This window comes from Mytilus edulis, chromosome 3, assembly GCF_963676685.1.
Source record: "Mytilus edulis chromosome 3, xbMytEdul2.2, whole genome shotgun sequence".
NCBI classification, from domain to species: domain Eukaryota; kingdom Metazoa; phylum Mollusca; class Bivalvia; order Mytilida; family Mytilidae; genus Mytilus; species Mytilus edulis.
Window position 1 is genome coordinate 96,172,246 of NC_092346.1, and position 24,184 is coordinate 96,196,429.

Here is a 24,184-nt window from a genome sequence, read left to right on the forward strand (position 1 = left end):
GTCAGAAAACATACCAAAAATGCATGAAAATGACACAATTTTACACCACATTGAATGATACAAAGATAGAAGAAAACACACTGAACTTGTAGATGTATGCATTGGGTCTTTTATACTCAATAAAAGATCAGTAAATCATAGGAATCTGTTGAAAAACGAAAAGAATTATTCAAGAATTGACCATACACCATATACAGTAAATTATCAGGGTTAAGTTGATTATTATTCTGTATTAGAATCCTTCGGTTAGTTATACTTTTTCCTTGCATTGAATTTTTAGGTAATTCAAGTAGAAAATGGAAGAAGATTTATGATAATGGTCAATGATAATGTGTTAATTACAAATGAAACGAACAGTATTTATAGAGGTATTATTGATCTACAAAACAAAAAATAAAGCCTGTATGAATTTACCTCCCCTTTTGAACCCTTTCTTACCCTGAAAATTGTATCTTCATATAATATCTACAAATAAACCAAACAGTCTACACAAATAGTTATGTACTAACACTTTCCTGAAATTGTTATTTCAGCCTGCGCCACAGCATGCCCAGATGGTTATTACATGTCACAGGCCTGTACGCCCAGTAGTGATGTCATTTGTAGGCCATGTTCTACGTGTACTGGAGCCTTGTATGAAGTGGCAGCGTGCAGCAGTACACAGGATACCATCTGTGTTGGCGCTGCATTTCCTGTACAAGATGTTAAATGGAATAAATTAATAAAACAATCAGGTAACATTACAATAGTACCTTAGGTTTTAAGTGTTTATTAATTTAAAGAAAAGAAACACCTATTGTCATACTGTGGTTTTCAGGAGAAACTCAATATACTTTAGATTTGAAAACACTTTTTTGTGGTAAAATTAGTAATTATAAACTGTACATATTGTTTTAGTAAAGACTGTTTTATACTTGGAAACTATAAACAATACAAGTGTTAATGCCTTAAAACTTCTTAGAAACCATAAACAATACAAGTGTTAATGCCTTAAAACTTCTTAGAAACCATAAACAATACAAATGTTAATGCCTTAAAACTTCTTAGAAACCATAAACAATGCAAATGTTAATGCCTTAAAACTTCTTAGATACCATAAACAATACAAGTGTTAATGCCTTAAAACTTCTTAGAAACCATAAACAATACAAGTGTTAATGCCTTAAAACTTCTTAGAAATCATAAACAATACAAATGTTAATGCCTTAAAACTTCTTAGAAACCATAAACAATACAAGTGTTAATGCCAACTTCTTAGAAACCATAAACAATACAAGTGTTAATGCCTTAAAACTTCTTAGAAACCATACACAATACAAGTGTTAATGCCTTAAAACTTCTTAGAAACCATAAACAATACAAGTGTTAATGCCTTAAAACTTCTTGGAAACCATAAACAATACAAGTGTTAATGCCTTAAAACTTCTTGGAAACCATAAACAATACAAGTGTTAATGCCTTGAATTTTCTTAGAAACCATAAACAATACAAATGTTAATGCCTTAAAACTTCTTAGAAACCATACACAATACAAGTGTTAATGCCTTAAAACTTCTTAGAAACCATACACAATACAAGTGTTAATGCCTTAAAACTTCTTGGAAACCATAAACAATACAAGTGTTAATGCCTTAAAACTTCTTGGAAACCATACACAATACAAGTGTTAATGCCTTAAAAACTTCTTGGAAACCATACACAATACAAGTGTTAATGCCTTAAAACTTCTTGGAAACCATACACAAGACAAGTGTTAATGCCTTGAAACTTCTTGGAAACCATACACAATACAAGTGTTAATGCCTTGAAACTTCTTAGAAACCATAAACAATACAAGTGTTAATGCCTTGAAACTTCTTAGAAACCATAAACAATACAAGTGTTAATGCCTTGAAACTTCTTAGAAACCATACACAATACAAGTGTTAATGCCTTGAAACTTCTTAGAAACCATACACAATACAAGTGTTAATGCCTTGAAACTTCTTAGAAACCATACACAATACAAGTGTTAATGCCTTGAAACTTCTTAGAAACCATACACAATACAAGTGTTAATGCCTTGAAACTTCTTAGAAACCATACACAATACAAGTGTTAATGCCTTGAAACTTCTTGGAAACCATACACAATACAAGTGTTAATGCCTTGAAACTTCTTGGAAACCATACACAATACCTTGAAACTTCTTTGAAACCATAAACAATACAAGTGTTAATGCCTTGAAACTTCTTTGAAACCATCAACAATACAAGTGTTAATGCCTTGAAACTTCTTTGAAACCATAAACAATACAAGTGTTAATGCCTTGAAACTTCTTAGAAACCATAAACAATACAAGTGTTAATGCCTTAAAACTTCTTTGAAACCATAAACAATACAAGTGTTAATGCCTTGAAACTTCTTAGAAACCATAAACAATACAAGTGTTAATGCCTTGAAACTTCTTTGAAACCATACACAATACAAGTGTTAATGCCTTGAAACTTCTTGGAAACCATACACAATACAAGTGTTAATGCCTTGAAACTTCTTAGAAACCATAAACAATACAAATGTTAATGCCTTGAAACTTCTTAGAAACCATACACAATACAAGTGTTAATGCCTTGAAACTTCTTAGAAACCATAAACAATACAAGTGTTAATGCCTTGAAACTTCTTTGAAACCATAAACAATACAAGTGTTAATGCCTTGAATAATAAGTAGAATGTAACAATCTATGAAATTTTCTTACTAGTACTATTTCATAACTTTCTGTTTTCGAAGATTAAAGCATTGTCACATGACTTTTTATTGTTTGATTGACAGCTGGTTCTGAGGTCTCATTGACATCATCACAAAATGTGTTCCATGAAAAAATAGGAGGAATAAAGAAGTTGGACGTCTCTATGTACATACCAAACAATGCACAGGTTCAAGAGTTTGACTTCCAAAGAGAATCAGGTCTACACATCAAGATAAAGGTTTCCAGTCTGTATCTGGTACCCCAGTATATTGATCTAGACCATGAAGACGATTTCAAGTTCATAGATAGAGATAGGTTCCAGCTAGAAAAAGCCAAGAAACAGTACAGGGCTATTCAAAAGGATTTCTGTAGGTAAGTCAGCTACAAGAAAAGCTTTTTGGTCTATTCTACTGATCTGTATTGTGGTCATTTCTACTAATCTGACTTGAAAATTGATGATGGTTGGTCTACTCAATTTCTACTGATCTTTATTGAGGTCATTTTGGTTTATTGAGGACCTAATGGATTTTGATTTATTGTACCATTCTGTATTGAGGACCTTATGATTGTTGGTCCATTATGATGCTGGTCAGTTTTAAGGAATTGATGAGATTTGGTCCATTCTACAGAACTGTATTGAGGACCTGATTATATTTGTCTTGCTGTCTTGGTGTATGGAATGATTGTAAATTTTAAAAATCTGTCTTGCAAGGTTCATCTGACCTTACTTTTATGGACCATTTACAAGTATTATGTATTAAAAAACGTAGTTGCACTATAATGTTTAAGGCTCTCAACATAAATTTCAATCAATCAGCACTTAATTTCATCATGTTTATTGTTAAAAATTATTTTCTTTAGTAGTCCATATAGCATCATCTGAATTAAATATCACAAAATTAATACTTTCAGGCATCAGTTACCAGATCATTACAAGCTGGTACTGTACATCACACGTAACCATACCTCTGCTGCTGATGCCGTCAAGTGTAACTCACATGACCCTGATATCCCAGCATGCCCTGATGGATATAAAGATGGTGATATCTTCCTCAATAGACATATTAATACGGAATGTCCATATGAAAGAAATGTGAGTATAGTTATAGTATAATCAGAGATAAATAATTCTTTATCTGTTATAAATTTAAACAAAATGAAAACATCTTATAAAATTTCTCAGTACGCTGCTATAGGAACAAAATCATGACTCTCAGTTGCTGCAGATCTGGGTATCTTGGAAGTTGGATCACTGACCACATCTCTAGTTTCATAGTATGCTGCTACAGAAACAAAATCTTGACCCTCTTGGTTGCTGCAAGCATGGGTATCTGATTACTAAATCACCTTTCTAGTTTCACATTTGGATTTCTTAACATTTCATCTCCAAATTACCTGTTTCAAGATTTCTAAGAACTTTTATGATTCCTAGAGAATATTTAAAGAAATTTGAAAAAGAGACACATAGGATATTCAAGACTAAATAAACAATAATTGTTATTCTGCAATGTTTTGAGAGAGAAGTAACCAGTTTGAAAAAAATGATATCTATTTTACAGCAATATTTTGAGAGATTTGAACACAGAAAGAACAATATCTACTGTACCCACACAACCTCCTTGTTTAAGAATACTTTCGGACTTACTCCAGAGGACATCAGTAATTTTACCTATCCCACAGAGGACTGCAACAAGGCCACAGAGGACTGTAATAAATGTTTGAAATTCCCAAGCTGTCGTTCATATGAAGGTATGTCTTCAGTTTATACCTTAACTTCTGTTTAATAAGGTTCAAAAATAAGTGTAGAGCTTACTTTTTAATCAGTCTGTTTTTGATAGATCAGCACAATTTTATAAAGAGAGCATAATATTAAAGTCTGTACAAGTATTTTTAGTTCAACAATTTGAGGTTAAAGCTTTGTTTCAGGTTAAGATTCCATTTTCACAACCAAATATATCCTCTTCTGCCTATAGAGCCATTGTTAATAGTATCTAGAGTTATTTCCCTTCTGCCTATAGAGCCATTGTTAATAGTATCTAGAGTTATCTCCCTTTGATTGGCCTGCTTCAAGCACCAAAATGAAATGAAATTTAAAAAGAATATAATACAGCTATCAAGAAAAAAAACGTGTATGACTTTAACATAAAAAAATCTTCAATATTGCTAAATCTATAATTATAATTTTGTTTTCATAATTTAAAACACAACAAATAGAAAGATTTGATTAATTTGTCAATTTTATTACAGATATTTAAAATCCTATTTTATTTCCAGGTCAGTGTTGTGATATAAATTGTTTCACACAAAGAAGCTGTCAGAAGTCTTTCAGCGATGATTGTCCTAAAAAGCCTGTAGAATGTGCATCTGGTAAGAGTTAGCTCCAATTGAAAGTTTTGTTGGACAGGATATTCAAGTTATTCTTTTTATATGTTTCAAAAAAGGAGATGTGGGATATATATCAATGAGATAATGACCCCTTTTTTAACAACTCAAAATTAAGGCCTATAGCTGTCAGTATAAAATGTTCAACAACAGATAGTTGTCAATATCATACAAATGCTCATAATTTCAATGTTTTCAAACCTATTGAGGAGTTCAATTCTAAATTCAGTAAAACTATAATGGAATTCAAATATTTTGATTTTTGTCATGTTTTCTTTTGAATACATTGTATTACCTTGTTAGTGTTTTAAGAATTGGAATATTATAGCCAAGTATGTATATTGTCCAAAAGAAGTATTTGATTTTACCTGTATTTTACCTGTATTGTTGGGTACCGTATCAGTATCATTCATGTTGATTCAGTATCTCCTGCTATTCCAATCTAGAAAAACAATTATTGAATCCTATTATCAAATGACAGTTCTCACTATTACATAAGAATGTATGTGATAGATTTCTTTTATACAATTATAGTGGATTTTTTAATCTATCATTATGTGTCAAACACAAATTTAAGAATATTTTATAAATATAAGGCTTAAAATTAGAATTATTAAACAATTATTAGTACTGAACATAGGGGCGTTTTTCAATAAAAGCGTAACTTTCAGACCTAAAAAAAATGGAAAATCAACTTGTCTAAAATTTCATTTCAAGAGTTATTTTGAATACCTCTATTATAGACCTGTTTGTAAACAAAAAGTGCAATCTTAAATATTCTTTAAAATGATATTATTTTCATAATTTGTGTACTGTTTCGTAGGGGACTTTTGTCTCCTACCAAACTTCTTCTAAACACACATATTTTTTGCAATTTTAAATGTTTCCTTTAGACATTCCAGTTTGTTTACTTTAAATACTAGAAAAATCTCATTTTTTTCTGAATTGGAAAACCATTTTTATCAATAAAGATTAGACAGTACTTCACATATGAAGGTACAACTCATGTTACGTAGTGGACATTTTGATGCGTTTTGTAGTGGACAAAACCGTTTCGTAGTGGACAAAAAGTTTAGTAGTTGACATCAACCCTATTATATGTTAATAAAAACATAATAAAAATTACATGAAACTAACCCTTGTTATTTGTTTAGGACAAATATAGTTGAAAAAAGATTAAAAAAGACTGCATGGTAGTGGTAGTGTCCACTACGAAACGTTTTTCTCCCGTACTTGTTTCGTAGGGGACCGTTTCGTATGGGACGTATTTGCATGTTTTATTTTTTTCCCCACAATCCTTATATTGCAATAGTAACAAGACTGATTGTATTCATCAAAGCATTTATTAAGCTGTACACTGATATTTTTTTCATAATTTTAAAACCAGATACTGAAGGAGATTTGACCCGTTTCGTAGTGGACATAAACAAAAATTTGGTATCACTCTGGTCCATTTGATGTGCTCAATTTTTCTTACCAACAATTTAATTGCCGTTATAAAAGCATCCCTTCTTTTGTAAGACCCTAATGTGTATATATCTTGCAAACAAAAATTACATTGAATTTATAAAACTGTTTATTGGCAAATTTTAATGACTTCATTTCGTACTGGACATTTTGTGAGGGACACACCTTCTGAAATTAAAAATCCTATATTGAAAGCTGTTTATTAAAATATGTTGGCTCTGAACATACTTTTGAATTATTAAAGAACTTATGTAAAGTAAAAATAACATTTATTTCTTCATTTTTTTACGATATTTTAGAGTATGAATGTTGAACAGGCGGTCTAGGGACATGCCATTTTGGTTGTTTTGGACCATTCAGGAGTCAATATCTTATCAATCCCTCTAAAAATAAACTATTTCTTTGCTTGAAAATGTTAAATCTAATTCAATGTACTGACTGCACAAAAAATTACTTGCAAAGATCAAACACATATTTTTTTTAAGTGGCAGGTACAAAAAAATACGTTTTTATTGAGAAACGACCATAGATGTATGGTGAACTCTTGTTATTCTCTTATATATCTTTGTTATTTTGCAGGTGATATTCACAACTTTATGTTGGAGCCTGTGTTCTCGTCAGTGAATGATAGATTCTTGTGTCATATGAAGTACAAGAAACCACGACATTTATATCAAATGGAATACACAGTCCGTATGCTAGGGATAGACTACACTTTTCCAAAAAGGATCAAGTTCGCTAAGGGAGATATTTCATTCAACCAGAAAGGGGTGTTTACATCAGAGTTTATTACAGCATCTCACTATTCCTTTCCAAAAATAAGTGAAGAAATTATTCTTATTGGTTCTGAGAATGATAAAATAACACACAGGCCAACCAAGTTCCTAGTGCATGAATTAAAGAAACCACATGATTTTAATAAAAGAAAAAAGTTTAGGATACGTCCACACAGATCCAATCTGGGATTTAGCCATGTTTACTCTACAAACATCCAGGTGGAGCGGCCATTTATGTATAGTTCTTCTACTTTCTCAAAAGGTGGTTGTATCAATAAGAATTTCACCAATATTTATCCACCACAACCACTCTACGAACCATCTAGCATTCGTGTGGATCCATCAATAACCATTACAGGAGCTGGGATTGAGTATGAGACACCAGTACATAACATAACTAGATCAGCTTATATTAGAATGTTTATTGGTAGGTGGTACACCTAGGTTTATATTAACTTGTAACTGGTAACTGGTCAGATCTTTATCAAGTATTGAGATCAACTTCAAGAAATTGTTTTATTTCAATATGCTTATAAAGTAGATAATGACAACTGAAATTATTTACACTAAGTGTTTAATGTGGGTCTAAGCGTGACATGGGATTGCCGATTTTTGGTAAGTGTGACACGTGAAAATCAAATTATTGTGCCGTGAAAACGGTACATGAAGTCTAGCGGGACACGGGAAATTACAAAAAAAAAAGAGAATTGCTTACATACTTAGTATAAGCAGGATACAGGAATCTGAAAAAGCAGTAAGTGGGATCCAGGATCAGAACCCCCAATGAGACCCCTTTTAGTTACACAACAGTTTTAATCATCCCATAGTTAAAATAGAAAAAGTAATGAAGGTAAGCTGGTATATAGCTGTTTCTGTAATGAAATTTTGAAAGTTTGTGTGTCATCATTCCAAGAAAAATATATATCCATTATACAGCTCATACATAGACTGCATCTAATACAAATTGTAAATTCTGTAGAAATGAAAGGATAAAAATCATTTCTTGATAAATGTTCACAAAATAAAAAATAAATCAATTTTGAACTAAAGAAATATTTTTATTACACTTTCATTTTATATTTTGATTTTTTAGACAATTCTTCCATTTTGACTTATTTCCAAGATAATCTTCCAAAATCAGTGTTAGATGGAAGTTCTGTAACTGGTGGCTTACTATGGAATCCTAAAACACAGATGTGGACTATACAAGTACAAGGTATGCTTAGCCTTATGGTTTATTATTTTATATAAAACCATCACTTATTTTCAGTTACCCTGTTACTAGTTTCTCTAAATAAACCTTGCCTTTCCTTATTTTTCCTTCAGACTGTCATTCCACTTCATAAACATATCAATAAGACAGCATATAAACAAAACAAAAAAAAACAAAAAAAGATATGTGAATATCAAAAGATCAAGTGATGAATTGATTTATCAAGACCTACCACCAACACCAAATTCAAAATATGATGACATAGATTAAGATATGACAACAGACCAGCACTGACAAGGTTCCTAAGAATTGGTGGGTTAAACTAGTTTTTCAACATGTATGCCATGAATTTATCTGGATACAAGATAATGGCAATGTATTCTTTATTTAGCTTTTGAATTATTATAAGAAGATGTGGTATGAGTGCCAATGAGACATCTCTCCATTCAAGTCACAATTTGTCTAATCTGTATTTAGAATTGGCATAAGAGTATACAAGATAACAATAGTTTTTATGTCAGATTTGGTACTCTGTTGAATTCATACACAATTAGAATTAGAGCAAGATATATGTATATAATTTAATTTTAGATGTAACGTGTCTTCTGATTGGATGATGTTGTTATGTTTATCACCTCATAGACATAATTTTGTCATGTAACCATGACGTCATCAACGATTTTTCATGGTTTACTTCGGTTTAAAGTGAATTTTAGAATTAAATTATAAGAAATGACTGTAATATTTTTTCTGTCTATTAGAAATAACATAAAAAATGTGGTGCACTCTTTAAAAAAACACGCTTTGCTGGTTATTCAGTGTGCATCACATTTTTGATGTTATTTCTTCATAGACAGAAAAAATATTACTGTCATTCCTTAAATGTATTTTGGCTTGATTAAGAAACTGAGTGTTGACTTCTGTAAATGAAGAATAAGAGAGTTGTATATACACCTAGGATTACATTTTTGACTCTATTGTGTTGTTCAGTTGTGGATACAGTGATACCTACCACAAATATACTTTTATTCATATTACCGGTACTATTATATTATGGCAGAGATTGGTCATTTATTTAAATGTTATGAATATGTTTTTGTTTTACAGGGAGACTACAGTCTTGCCCAGGATATCTGACTGTTGATATGTATGACCAGTTCATGGAAGGAAAATTGGCTCATTTCGATGTGTTTATTAAATGTCCTGTAGATTTTCATTTGACCTTTGACCTCAAGACCCCAAATACAGACTTGCCAAATGTATTTGTAGCTCAGATTAATGATTCTTACATCAGTCACTACGTTTTATTGTCTATGATGCATCCACCATTTTATCCACCTTCAGAATATCCTCTAACTGAGTCAACAAATGAGTTGTACCAGTTTCCATGGCTACCCATTATTGCTACGTTGGTCATAACATCCATTGTTTTCTCAGCATTTGTTGCAGCCTTCTTGGTTATCAAAAGACAGCGACCGATTCAGACTCCAGAGGTCAAGAAATACATCAGTCCACAGACGACCACCTATATTGGTGCTAAAGATGATGAGAGAAATGTCAACCAACCCTTGACCTTAACCTTATTTTCAAAACCAGTTTCAAAACATGTGTCTTGTACTTTGTGTGCACTATATGTTGTTTATGCCATCATGTTCACATTTTCAACATTTTTAGGAGTGTTCTATCTAGTCCAGGGACCTCTTGTTAGTAATTTAACAATTGTATCAAATACGAGTGCAAAAATCCATGAATCTGTTAGCAGTCACATGGCCAAAATCAGTCAATACGAAGACCAGGAACTAGTCAATGCATTCAATGGAACATTTAACCGTATGAAAGCTTGCTCTGCACACCTAAAACAGGATGTAGCTAGAATAGATACCTCCATTAGAAAAAATGTTCACGATGTTTTGAATAAGTTTTATAGTGGTCATGGTTTAGTCAAAACTGCTATAGATATTAGCATAACTGAAAAATCAAAACTTATTGCTGATAAATTTCAGAAATTTTTAACTGAAACTGACTCTGTGTTAGATAAACATTTTGATTATACACAACAGAAGTACATTGAACTTCTAGAGAACTTTCGAGATAATTCATGGCTGAAATTCTCTAAAGAGAGATTTGCTGAACAGCAGTTTATTTTGGGAGAGGAGAAGACATTCCAGGGTTTGAAGGACTTTATGAAGTGGCTTGAAGTCGATGGTGTGGAACCAGTTCTTAATTTCAAGGACATTATAAAAAATAGGTAAATAAAAACATATTCATATTTCACAATAAGAAAAACTGATTAATTTTTTTACACAAAAAAAGTGAAATATAAATATTTGTGTTTTACTTTTGAAATATTATGGAGTGACTGATTTATATTTGAAAATGGCAAAATACTTTAATATTTCTGTATTGTCAAGTAAATATTTCATAATGATAAATTTATAATAGTAAAAATTACTTATGAGCCAATAATAACAGCGCTTTGTTAGATTGTATTGTATTATTGTAAATTCAGAAATTATTATGATATTTTAATTATTGAGGTATTTTTATTATTGTGAAGAATGCGACAGAGTAACAATCGCAATAATTTAAACTGACATTTTGATTTTTTTTATATGAATTAAACATGATTTTTCTCAATATTGCAAACATTCAAATTGCATTTGTGATTTAAATAACAATATCGCAATAAATGCATGCAATAATTCAGAATTTACAGTATTCGGTAGAACAGATTTTTTGTGAGATTATTTTAAGTAAAGTCTGACAAAGGCTCTGTATTTTTATGAGATTATATAAATATTGATAAATGTTTATATTTCAGATTGAAGAAGTCTGTAGCTGAACTTATACCTGCAGGTCTACAAATATCACCTGAAACAGTTTTATTGAAAAAGGATCCTGAAGTACCTGTGAACTTTAAATCAGAAGTCAGATCTCAAGTACTAGAGACTGGGGAGACATTGTGGGTTCATACTAACTCCTCATCAGATGGAAATTCTAATGGACCTCAAGATGATAAAATGATGTCTAAAGCTAAGATGATCAGTCAGATGAAACAAATCATACTACCTGTGTTCATATGTTTATTTATTATTATGGATGCTTTCATGTTAGGCTACAGGTTTGTGTGGTTATGGAAAATACTACGCAAGGCAAAAATGGGAGTGGATATCAAAGTACCTACTGACCATGTGGCTGAAAAAATTCAGTTTTGGCAAACAGGATGTAATAATCGTAAATTAGAACATGCCTCTAAAGAAAATCCTTACAATTTTTATGCAGAAAACAAAGAAGACATGTGGTCCGGTAAAAATGATCCGATTCAACTGTATGCCAATACTGCTCAGAAATCCAAACAGGAAATCCTTAGAGAAATCTGGAATAAAAAACAAAAAGAGAAACGTATATCATACACAGAGAGTACTCCACACTCCTTTATAGCTAAAACTATTTTTACTTTGTCAACTTTTCTTTACAAACATTTAATTGCTCCAATCCTGTGGAGGTTCGTTCTAGTCGGAGCTTTCGTTTTAGTGATTTGTTTAGTTACAAAGGCAACTTCAGACTTGGTTAGCATAGAAACAGCCACATTTCTCATAGACACTAAATCCATCATTCCACAGTTACATAGACAAGTTGACATTACAAATAGTTTATTAATAGATGTTACCTCTGACCTCAACATTATTTTAAAAGAGCACAAATCATTGGTTGATTCAGAAGTGGCATCCATAAACCATTTTCTGACCAGTACAATAAATGCACAGGTAATTATTAAAATTTCTACTCCAAGTTAATTATAGATTGTTTGGTATTCATCAAGTTGTAAATATGACAATTTGGACAGTTGCATATTTCTACAATTTTAACTTCGTATTTGTGATGTTAAAGTTTTGGTTATAATTGAATTGTATATACATACTGTACATGTACTTTTTTACGCAGTTTATTTATTTTCACAAATTTCACCAGTCGTATGTTTTCGTGGGAAAAAAAACATATCCGAACATGAATACAATATTTTTGCATATTAAAAACCTGGAATATAATATATAACATCCCAAAATGATCTTGACCTTTGTACTGACACTTAACTTTTACTGCCTTCAAGAGCCCCATTTGAACTTCGATATTGTAAAAAACAACTTGAGTGATTCATTCAAAGAGTCAATTAAGGATTAAAGATATCACAGAATGATATGACAGTTTTATTGTGTAATTAATAACTTAATCGGTTAATCACCTCTGTTTAAAACAAGGACAGTTATAGGATTGCATTGATCAAATAATTTAACAATTGTGTGAACAATACTCTGGCTTGTATCATATTGTTAAACAAATATAGATTTGATTAAAGAAAATTAAGATTTTATGAACATAACTATAATTAAATCAATTTCATACAATATTACTAATGTACAGTTTTATAAAATGAAAAATTTTGCTTCAACTGTCCAAGTTTATTTTTGAACACATATCGGTATACATTTCACACATTATTTCACATTTATGAAATTAAAATGAAAGAAACTTGCTGGAAATGAAGATGAGATGAAAGCTTATAAGAGATATCTGCATGAGTAGCATACTTTGGATTTGTTTATTATTGTAGGTACACATTAAGGAAAAGTTTTTGTGTATATTTTATTTAGTGGATTTCCGAAAGACCACATACAATCCTTTATGATTTATACTTCCTTGAACATATATATTTGTGTTAACCTATACATGTACCCACAAAATCAACAAAAATTTGTACCTCACAAATAATTATGCTCACACAGTAATATAAAAAATAACTAGGTATAAAGAAACATCTTATTTCAACTTTATACAGTTTTGTTAACTTTATAGAACTTTTATAAACTTGAATATATAATAAACTTTTATAAACTTGAATATATAATAATCTTTTATAAACTTGAATATATAATAAACTGTTGTAGAATGAAGTATTACAACTGATACTATCAGACCTCTGTTCCACGACTCATACAGATATTTGCAGTCCATCATTACTGAGGGTCCAACAACTGATCACATCTTGTAACTTTTTACCAGTTACATCTTCACCATTTAAAGGTTAGTATTAAAGTAGAGGGTAACATTACATGAGGGACATGATGGGGTTACCTTCATGATGAATAAAGGTAAAAAATTGTAGCTAAATGGTTTTCCGTGCATGACTTTAAAATGTACACTTTCTTCTTGCTGATATAAAAATAATCCTGATTTTGACGAATCACGTTATATTTTCCCCAAAAATAACTGTAACATTAATAATTTGAGGCCTCTGATGAATGACTACCAGGATATTTTGACAATCACAGTAAAATTTTAACCAAATTTGATGCTCACAGTAGCGGAAAATGGTGGTTTGATGCTTGACGGTGAAGGGCATTCATACCCTCTTACATGATCCCCATTTAAAGGTTATCTTTATAGTAAAGGGGAACTTTACATTATCACCATATATATGTTTTTGGATTGGTGGTCAAACAAAAGGTTGGAAACGAGGCACATGATTTTAAGTAACTTAAAAACAAGACAGAGAAAGAGATCTACAAACATAGTCTAATTTAAACGAAAGGGATTACCTGTATTTATTACCATTTGATTCTGAACAATGGGCAAGTGTGCTTATATTATGTATATACTACAATAAAACTTCATTAAGAATCTTTATTTTATTAATTTACTTATACATTTATTTTTCAGAAATGGATGAAGGATTATTTGTTCATTATTTACATTCAGAGTTAGTTCCCCTTGTTAGTACATTAAGACAGATTTTGTTGAACACATGTTACATCTTATTTGTGTACGCATGTCTCATGCTTATATGTCACATGCTTATCCGTATTGTGATTTTCTATCTAATCAAGAAAGGACAACTTCCAAAAGCCATGATTTATCTTGTGTCAAACACTAATGACTGCTGGAAAGTGAACGAGGGCAGTAATACTAAGTCTATGTATCGTAGTAACTCGTGCATAGAGAGTTGTGAGAGTGGAGTAGTAGGGGATATAGAAGATCATAGAGAGTCTAATATGTGAAGCAGTTCATGGGATCAAAATGTGAATGTTAGATCCAGTCATGTGATCTGAATGTAAAATGACTGAAATGGGAAGCCTTCAGTAGGAGATTAGTGGTGAATCATGGTGAAATGTGAAGCATGAAGCACAAGATAAGTGATGAATCACAGTGAAATGTGAAGCACGAAGCACAAGATAATTGGGGAATCATGGTGAAATGTGAATCCTTCTATTGCTGTTGTTCAAAGGTGACGACAGAAGAAGTTTATAAGCATCTTAGACAAATTGAAATATGAATACATGCTATATAAATGAAAATTCTAGGAACATATTTAAAACGTGTCAGACTTATTGAATTATATAGTTTCTAAAAAGGTTGTCATGAAAGTGATTTTTAAAGACATCTAAAGAAGAATAAAATCAAGAAAATAAGATTCTCAATATAATCAGCTTTCATTGATGATATTTATTTAATCTTTATGAGCAAAATTTTATAGAACACAAGCAGCTTGTGTTCAAAGTAAAAAACAATTTTGAAAATTATTTGAAAGTATTTTTTGTGCTGATTTTTTTGTTTAGTACTTATGTATTTCAAAAAATATGTGCATCTAGAAATATAACGTTTAAATATAATGGTGCAGCATTTATATTATTTAGATCAGCTTTTACTACTTTTACTACTTTGTCAAATTATTTAAGCAGCTTTTTATATTATTGTATTAAAATTAAAGATGCATTTATAAAATTTACATGATTGATTACAAGTAGTCCTTGGCCTGAAAACTGATGAATAACTTACCAAGGGTAAGTTTTATGTACATGTTGAGAATGAAGTATGGTATATTGTTGTTCATTTGTCTATCTTATTGAAATACCAATCAATGTATACTTTAAACTGTCATATGATTAAGATATATTGTCGCTTTTTAAGGTAAATGTCAATGAGATTGCAATCCAAAGAAACAAAATCAAAATACATCTAGATATCATCAACACAGGATAAACATGCTTTATTGGTAAATATATCAGGTTGTAGGTTCAGAGTTGTTGGTGTTTAATGTTAATGCATGTCTACAACAATAAATTTATTGTATTATTTATTAAATATTTTATTTGTTTAATGCCACCATCAAATGAAAATAATCAGGAGAAATAATTGAGTCGTGTGACCAGAACTTGTCATAATATTTATTTAACTGTTGTGATATTTGTTAAGTTTGTGATACTTTAATAAATGTGTAGCTTATTTATATTTTTGTTATTGATTATGAGAAAGAAACAAGTCTGGCCCAGGGTTCAAGACTCTTCTATATAAAACAGAATAGGGAGGGGTAAACATGTAATGGTTTATATATTAAAGACTGTGCTGAGGGTACTAAATATTAAGAGAGTAGCAAGCCAACAATACATGTTAAACAAAATAGACATTTCAACAAAAATATATGAATAGAAATATGAGTCAAACACAAATAAAACATCTTACCGATTAATCAATAAACAAAACATCTAACCGATTAATCAATAAACAAAACATCTAACCGATTAATCAATAAACAAAAAGACTACCAGAGATCAACAATATGATTGGTCAAGCTCTACATAGACCAGAGTCCGAAAAAGCAGTGAATGAATTTATAAAAAACAAGTGTGTGAGTCCTCATCTCTTCCCTTACCTGAAATAGAGGTGTAACAACACAACATAAAAACTGACTGGAAAAAGCAGTAAGAAATGGCTTTTAAAAGACATGATTGATTGATTGATTGTTGGTTGCTTAACGTCCAGTGGCAAATATTTCATGCATATTCAGGACGAGAACAAGTTCACAATAAATACAATAGGTAGGTTGTTGTAATAGAGGCCATCTAGGATGATGGTCGGGAAATTTGGACTGCCACTGGAAAATGAGGGTATAATGGATAGGGACAGAAATTTTGCCTTGCAACAGGCCACCTACGGACCCCTCAAAGAGTTGTTGCAAGGGTTCTTAACGTGCAAAGAGCGTGGCACTCTCTTTACAAGAGGCATCGGATTTAACGTCCCCCTTCTGACCAGACGTGACTGCGAACTTGATACATTCCACACAGCCAAACGGACGCCCCACTTCAGCAAGCGTTTTACTGCCAGTCGGGAGAAGACCAAGTGACCATATTTCTATACCCCAGTCACCCTTGTGAGCCCTCATCTCTTCCCTTACCTGAAATAGAGGTGTAACAACACAACATACAAATAAACTAACTGGAAAAAGCAGTTAGAAATGGCTTTTAAAAGACATGAGATTGGTACAAATCACAAAATCCTACAAAATATAAAAAGGTAATAAGTACCAATGTAAGAGGACTCCTTCTATCAGGCATCTCAAAGTCTAGTTTTCATTGGTTAGTAAACCTGTTTTCCAAAACTGAATTATCGATCAGTACACAACCAACAGATTAAGTATACAGACATCATAAACAGTCTTCGGTAAATTGTATGACACAGCCAATGAACTAAGTAAACATACATCATAAACAGTCTTCAGTAAAGTGTACGACACAGCCAATGAATTAAGTATACAGACATCATAAACAGTCTTCAGTAAATTGTATGACACAGCCAATGAATTAAGTATACAGACAACATAAACAGTCTTCAGTAAAATGTATGACACAGCCGATGAATTAAGTATACAAGCAACATAAACAGTCTTCAGTAAAATGTATGACACAGCCAATGAATTAAGTATACAAGCAACATTAACAATCTTAAGTAAAAACAATGACACAGCCAATGAATTAAGTATACAGACAACATACACAGTCTTCAGTAAATTGTATGACACAGCCAATGAATTCAGTATACAGGCAACAGAAACAGTCTTCAGTAAATTGTATGACACAGCCAATGAATTAAGTCTTGAAAGCCGTACGGTGACCTATAGTTGTTAATGTCTGTGTTATTTTGGTCTTTTGTGGATAGTTGTCTCATTGGCAATCATACCAAATCTTTTTTATATATTCGGTAAATTGTATGACACAGCCAATGAATTAAGTATACAGACAACATAAACAGTCTGAGTAAAAATAATGACACAGCCAATGAATTAAGTATACAGACAACATAAACAGTCTTCGGTAAATTGTATGACACAGCCAATGAATTAAGTATACAGACAACATAAACAGTCTGAGTAAAAACAATAACACAGCCAATGAATTAAGTATACAGGCAACATAAACAGTCTTCAGTAAAATTTATGACACAGCCAATGAATTAAGTATACAGGCAACATAAAAAGTCTTCAGTAAAATTTATGACACAGCCAATGAATTAAGTATACAGGCAACAAAAACAGTCTTCAGTAAAATTTATGACACAGCCAATGAATTAAGTATACAGACATCATAAACAGTCTGAGTAAAAATAATGACACAGCCAATGAATTAAGTATACAGGCAACAAAAACAGTCTTCAGTAAAATTTATGACACAGCCAATGAATTAAGTATACAGGCAACATAAACAGTCTTCGGTAAATTGTATGACACAGCCAATGAATTAAGTATACAGACAACATAAACAGTCTTCGGTAAATTGTATGACACAGCCAATGAATTAAGTATACAGACAACATAAACAGTCTTCGGTAAATTGTATGACACAGCCAATGAATTAAGTATACAGACAACATAAACAGTCTGAGTAAAAACAATAACACAGCCAATGAATTAAGTATACAGGCAACAAAAACAGTCTTCAGTAAAATTTATGACACAGCCAATGAATTAAGTATACAGGCAACATAAACAGTCTTCGGTAAATTGTATGACACAGCCAATGAATTAAGTATACAGACAACATAAACAGTCTTCGGTAAATTGTATGACACAGCCAATGAATTAAGTATACAGACAACATAAACAGTCTGAGTAAAAACAATAACACAGCCAATGAATTAAGTATACAGGCAACAAAAACAGTCTTCAGTAAAATTTATGACACAGCCAATGAATTAAGTATACAGGCAACATAAACAGTCTGAGCAATTTTAATTACAATGCCGGAGCAAACAACCAAACAAAGTTGGCAACCAAGGCATTTTAAAAACTCTTGGTTTGCATGCTTTATTATTTTATCTGTAACAACAAGAGGGCAACATACATTCTTTGGCAATAGACATCTTCTTTTATTAATACATATATAAAACATTGAAAGGATGATAAGTCGGAAAATCATTCAAACTTCATCAAGTTTAAAAGTTGAAGAGTCAAGTACTAATGCGTTATCGTACCTCCTCTGTTGTCTTAAATCATGGAAAATTGTGGAAAACTTTGCAATTATTATCAAAATGTGTATCAACTGTTTAACTTTTAGTCGGATTAATATTTAAATTTTATTCTAGTACTGGGAATTATATGATATCGATTTTTAATCATTCGCGTTTGAGAAAGAGCAATTTTCGCTATTGGCTGCAATCCATATGTACTGATTACACTATGAAAATATTCCACTGATTGAAATACCTTGATGTAGGTTCAATTCAGCCTCTCTGGAGGAATCAAAATCTTTACATTTTGACAAATATTGGCTGATGGCAAAACTCTATTGCAACTTAAGGTTTCAACCATATTAATGAATTTGGTTTAATAGTTTTGATTCAATCTTGGACAGAAGCAGCAGACACACATGTTCGTAGAAACTGAGTGCGATGAAGGCTTTAATAGTAACGATTATATCTTCAGTTTTAAATATAATGGTAAATGGAAATCAATTAGATTTTAAATTTTTTAATGAGTTTGAAGTATCGTCAGCAGTTTCAGATCTAGAACAGAGTAATCGGACTTCAGGTGAGTCGTCTTGCGTCACCAGATATAGAGCTAGACTAAGTACTCAGTTACCGGATGTCAGGTAAGTCGTCTTGCGTCACCAGCTATAGAGTTAGTACTCAGTAACCGGACGTCATGTGAGTCGTTTTGCGTCACCAGATATAGCGCTAGTACTCAGTTACCGGACATCAGGTAAGTCGTCTTGCGTCACCAGCTATAGAGTTAGTACTCAGTAACCGGACGTCAGGTGAGTCGTCTTGCGTCACCAGATATAGCGCTAGTACTCAGTTACCGGACGTCAGGTAAGTCGTCTTGCGTCACCAGATATACCGCTAGTACTCAGTTACCGGACGTCAGGTAAGTCGCCTTGTGTCACCAGATATAGCGCTAGTACTCAGTTACCGGACGTCAGGTAAGTCGTCTTGCGTCACCAGATATAGCGCTATAGTACTCAGTTACAGGACGTCAAGTAAGTCGTCTTGCGTCACCAGCTATAGAGTTAGTACTCAATAACCGGACATCATGTGAGTCGTCTTGCGTCACCAGTTATAGAGCTAACTCTTATCAGATTTTCTGATGGAGTATCTTACGGCGTAAGCTATAGCGTCAGTGCACACAGTAACTGGAGGACAGGTGATTCATCTTACGTCATCAGCTAAAGGTGATTCATCTTACGCTATCAGGTGATTAATTTTACGTCATCAGCTACAGGTGATTAATCTTACGTAATCAGCTACAGGTGATTAATCGTACGTCATCAGCTACAGGTGATTAATCTTACGTCATCAGCTACAGATCTACACCATCAGAAGCTACAAGGCTAGTATATAGACAATAATAGTGCATTGACTTGACATATCAACGATATAAGGATGAGGCTTAGAAACAGGGAAATGCGAGGCTGTGCCGAGCATTTTCCTCGTTTCGGGCCGAATCCTTATATCGTTGATATGTCAAGTCAATGCACTATTATTGTCTTTATACTGCAATCTAAAAAGACATTTTCAATTGTTGTTTATTGTGTGAATGTTATTTATTTGATTTAAATATTGGGGAAAATCCCCCTTTAAAAAGGCCTCATATCACACAGACGGAGAAATATAAAACACGATGAAATGTACATCATTACCGCAATCAATGATGAACGAATTCGTTGCAGACTAAAATATCAACAATAAACATAAAACATAATGATTTATAGGTTGCAAACAAAAAAATATTAATAAGTGAAATATGTTTTCCCAAAAATTGCAAAAGAAACAAGTTTGAGTCATTAAACGCATCGTTGTTTACATTGGAAACAAGAACAGGTTGAAAGGTCGTATGAATAATTAAATATAATTTCGACAATTTCTATTTAAATATTCATGAGGAAAAGAGATATCAGGTCAGTGACTGTATATGGCATAGAAATATACAGTCAACGCATTTTGACTGCTTAAATAGAACGAGTGCAGTATAAGTTAATATATATGTTCCTGCTTTGTCTGAGGGAGTTGAAACCTTAGTTTCTTAATAATTTCTAAATTTAAAAACGGACCGTGAATTTTAGAAAACTTTGTTAAATCATGTCAGTACTTCGGTACTGACTCCCGAGCTGATGATACATATGTAAATCTAAATGTATGGAAATGTATGATTTTATGAACAAGATTGCAACATTTTAAGGGTTAATCTAGAGTACTAAACACACATTTTGTTTAATTCCAGGAGCAGAAAGTAAAATGATATGTGAAACAACGGACATCACTCAAATAGTACTACCTGATGTTAGGGGAAAGATCTTTTCTGTCGACGGTCCAGACAACACTTTCGTTGTTATATTTGAAGATACAAGTGTAATATTAGTTAAATTGAGCAAGAAGTGCACGAGTCTGGTATTTGAAATGAATAAAATTGTTCGTGATGATTTTAAAGCGTCCGAGTTAAAAGACTCAATAGAAATTTGCTCAAATGTCAGTATTATTCAAAACTTAACGTGTGGGTCGAACGCTGTTTACAACGTTACTTATTCAAAGAATGTTGCAATACCATACTTTACAGGCGTTAATATTTTTTTCAAAGACGAATTTTATATGTGTACAAAACAGTTCAATGAATTTATTGAAAACAGGCATTTTCAAGTTGGTTATGAAGATGTTACATATTTTCTTCTGAACAAGACAAAATGCTGGGGAGTTGTGTCTGGTACGAATCAACATACAATTTTATTTTCAAAAAATGAAACGAGCAAACAGATAAAATATGGTTTAATAAAAGGAATACTGCAAAAAGGGATGACACAAAAGTTTAGGAATGACATTTTCTTGACTTCAGAACACCAATCTTGTATAAATATATTTCTACAGTACGTCTATTCACAAGGTTACCATAGAAACAAATATGATATCTATTTGAGTGTTCATAATGTCATCGAATATACTTCAAACTTTCCTTGTTTGGAAGTTCATTACCAATGCATTGGGGACCAGTATTTTATGGTTTTGCAATTAGTTTTTAGTGCACCTATAGCTTATTCTGAAATTGGCGTAACAATTGAAGTGACCATTGTTAATATCATCATACTATTTATATTTCTACGTAAAGAGAACCGAACACCGGTCACGATTTTACTGTCAGCCTTGGCTATATCAGATACTATGCACGCATTGTTGATATCTTTTTCGGAAGTAATTGCTCGCCGTACCGAAGTCCATGGTCCTACACCAAGAATATCAACATTTAGCTATCCCTTATGTCTTAATATTCTTAGAACTCTGTTGCTTTCTTATATTTTTCACTTATTTTCGGTTTGCATTACTACATTTTTATGCCTACAGAAAACCGTGGCTCTTTTGTTCCCTATTTGGAGCAGGGTACATCTAAACACCAAGGTCAGTTTTATAGGTTCTGCGGTTGTGCTTGTTATTAGTGTCCTCCTGGTTCTGCCTCTTATCATATTTGAAGAATTGAATATCAAAATGATTGAAGGCAAGTGTTGCAATGACAGAAAAGAATACTTTGGAATACATGATGAACCACACAGATATACGGTACTCATAATAAACATATTAAACTTTTTGAGTGATTTAGTTGTTTTGCTGTGTACGGTTTACATTGCCTGTAAATTGACATATCTGAGGAGAAATCTAATGTGGAAAGATAATTCAGCAACCCAAATAAGAAACCGAAAGTCTGCCATTACAGTTGTAATCATATGCGTCATTTTCTTAATGTCTGAAGCGCTGAACATAAGTGAGATGATGATATATTTTTTGTCTACAAGCGGCGCCAATGAGAGGCTTAACAGTTTACGCATTGAATTATACCAGTACAAATATTTAAGTATAATGATTGGATTTTCAATGAATTTTATAGTCTACCTGGTAATGAGTAAAGAGATGAGAGGAAAGGTGTTCAGAATTATGAAATGCTGGTAATCGATGTTGTATTACTCCAAATTTATTGACATACTTGAGCGTTACTAACCCGTTGAAGCTGTGACAAAACTTGTTCTGGTGAAAAGATTACGATACATTGGAAGCATGTCAAACAAAAACAATTTCAAAGCTTTGTTTAGAAATCTGTCTACAACATATTCACCTCAGGAAATCGAATCATCCGGAAGTTTCGGTTCCTTTTAAAATTGTTAAACGATGATGACTGATGTACCTATATTTTGACTATTATATTTATTGTGTCTGTTTATTTAACGCATCAATGTAAAAATATCGGAAATTGATGAGACTGTCATTAAAGTGAGAGGGTTAGCGCTATAGAACCAGGTTTAATCCACCATTTTCTACACTTGAAAATGCCTGTACCAAGTTAGGAATATGACAGTTTTTGTCCATTCGTTTTTGATGCGTTTTGTTATTTGATTTTGCCATGTGATTATGGACTTTCCCAATTGATCTTCCTCTAAGTTCAGTGTTTTTGTGATTTTACTTTTTTCCAAATCAGCTAAATATCATTATGTATTACCATAGGGAAGGAAGCAATACTATGTCAATAGGTGATGGTTTTATTTACAAAAATAAAATGTTAACGTTAGTGACGCAATCGTTTGATTCAATTTGATTGATTTAGGGATGTATGCTGGGCGGGCCGCTGTCAATTGGTGTCCGTTCATTAACATGAAAACGCTTTGACGTTTAGAATACACGGACATTTTTAAAGCACAGAATTCTTACCACGGACAAAATACCAATTGCGAGTTGTTAAATCAAAACATTATTTGTAAGAGAAGCAGTCCTTATGATGCGCCCGTAGTAATAGTCCGTAAGCATAACAAGTATTTTAGGCTGTGTGTTGACTATAGACAACTAATTAAAAAGACAATATGCGACGCAGTGTCAGACACTGCACGGAACATAGTTTAATTCAACTTTAGATTTATCCCAAGGTTATAGTTAACTATCAAGTAGTGATCGATGAAATAAGACTAAATTTCGTGTTGGAACTGGTGGTCTGTATAGTACATTAGCCAATGCCCAACGGACTTTCTAATAGCACGGCTACATTATTTGAAATATAATGGAAGCATGTTTCAATGAAACAAAAATGAAAATATTACAAATATATATAGATATTATTATCTTTTCTAAGACAGTAGAATTGGATTGTGATTGAATAGTTGACATGTATATATGGTATAAGTTTGTGACACAAAATGAATGTGGTGAAAAAACTGAAAAATTTGAAATTGATCATTTACCTTTTGTGACCCAATATCCAAATCAAAGTGGTGTCCAGGTGAATTTGAACATAATTTTATTACAGAGCTTCGATATATTTATAA

General features: G+C 32.1%; 1 protein-coding gene across 1 annotated transcript in view; it reads left to right on the forward strand.

The window, feature by feature from the left end:
• LOC139517882 (uncharacterized) overlaps nucleotides 1-15,852 on the forward strand; it is a 108,517-nt gene extending 92,665 nt beyond the window's left edge. Inside the window, exons 8-18 of the mRNA XM_071309369.1 lie at nucleotides 534-734; nucleotides 2,813-3,101; nucleotides 3,642-3,822; nucleotides 4,289-4,478; nucleotides 5,004-5,096; nucleotides 7,158-7,781; nucleotides 8,448-8,570; nucleotides 9,675-10,815; nucleotides 11,389-12,334; nucleotides 13,514-13,649; nucleotides 14,286-15,852. Of these exons, the coding sequence (XP_071165470.1) occupies nucleotides 534-734; nucleotides 2,813-3,101; nucleotides 3,642-3,822; nucleotides 4,289-4,478; nucleotides 5,004-5,096; nucleotides 7,158-7,781; nucleotides 8,448-8,570; nucleotides 9,675-10,815; nucleotides 11,389-12,334; nucleotides 13,514-13,649; nucleotides 14,286-14,623 (4,262 nt within the window). The 3' untranslated portion in view covers nucleotides 14,624-15,852. The remainder of the gene's footprint in view (nucleotides 1-533; nucleotides 735-2,812; nucleotides 3,102-3,641; nucleotides 3,823-4,288; nucleotides 4,479-5,003; nucleotides 5,097-7,157; nucleotides 7,782-8,447; nucleotides 8,571-9,674; nucleotides 10,816-11,388; nucleotides 12,335-13,513; nucleotides 13,650-14,285) is intronic.
• The last annotated feature ends 8,332 nt before the right edge of the window (nucleotides 15,853-24,184 follow it).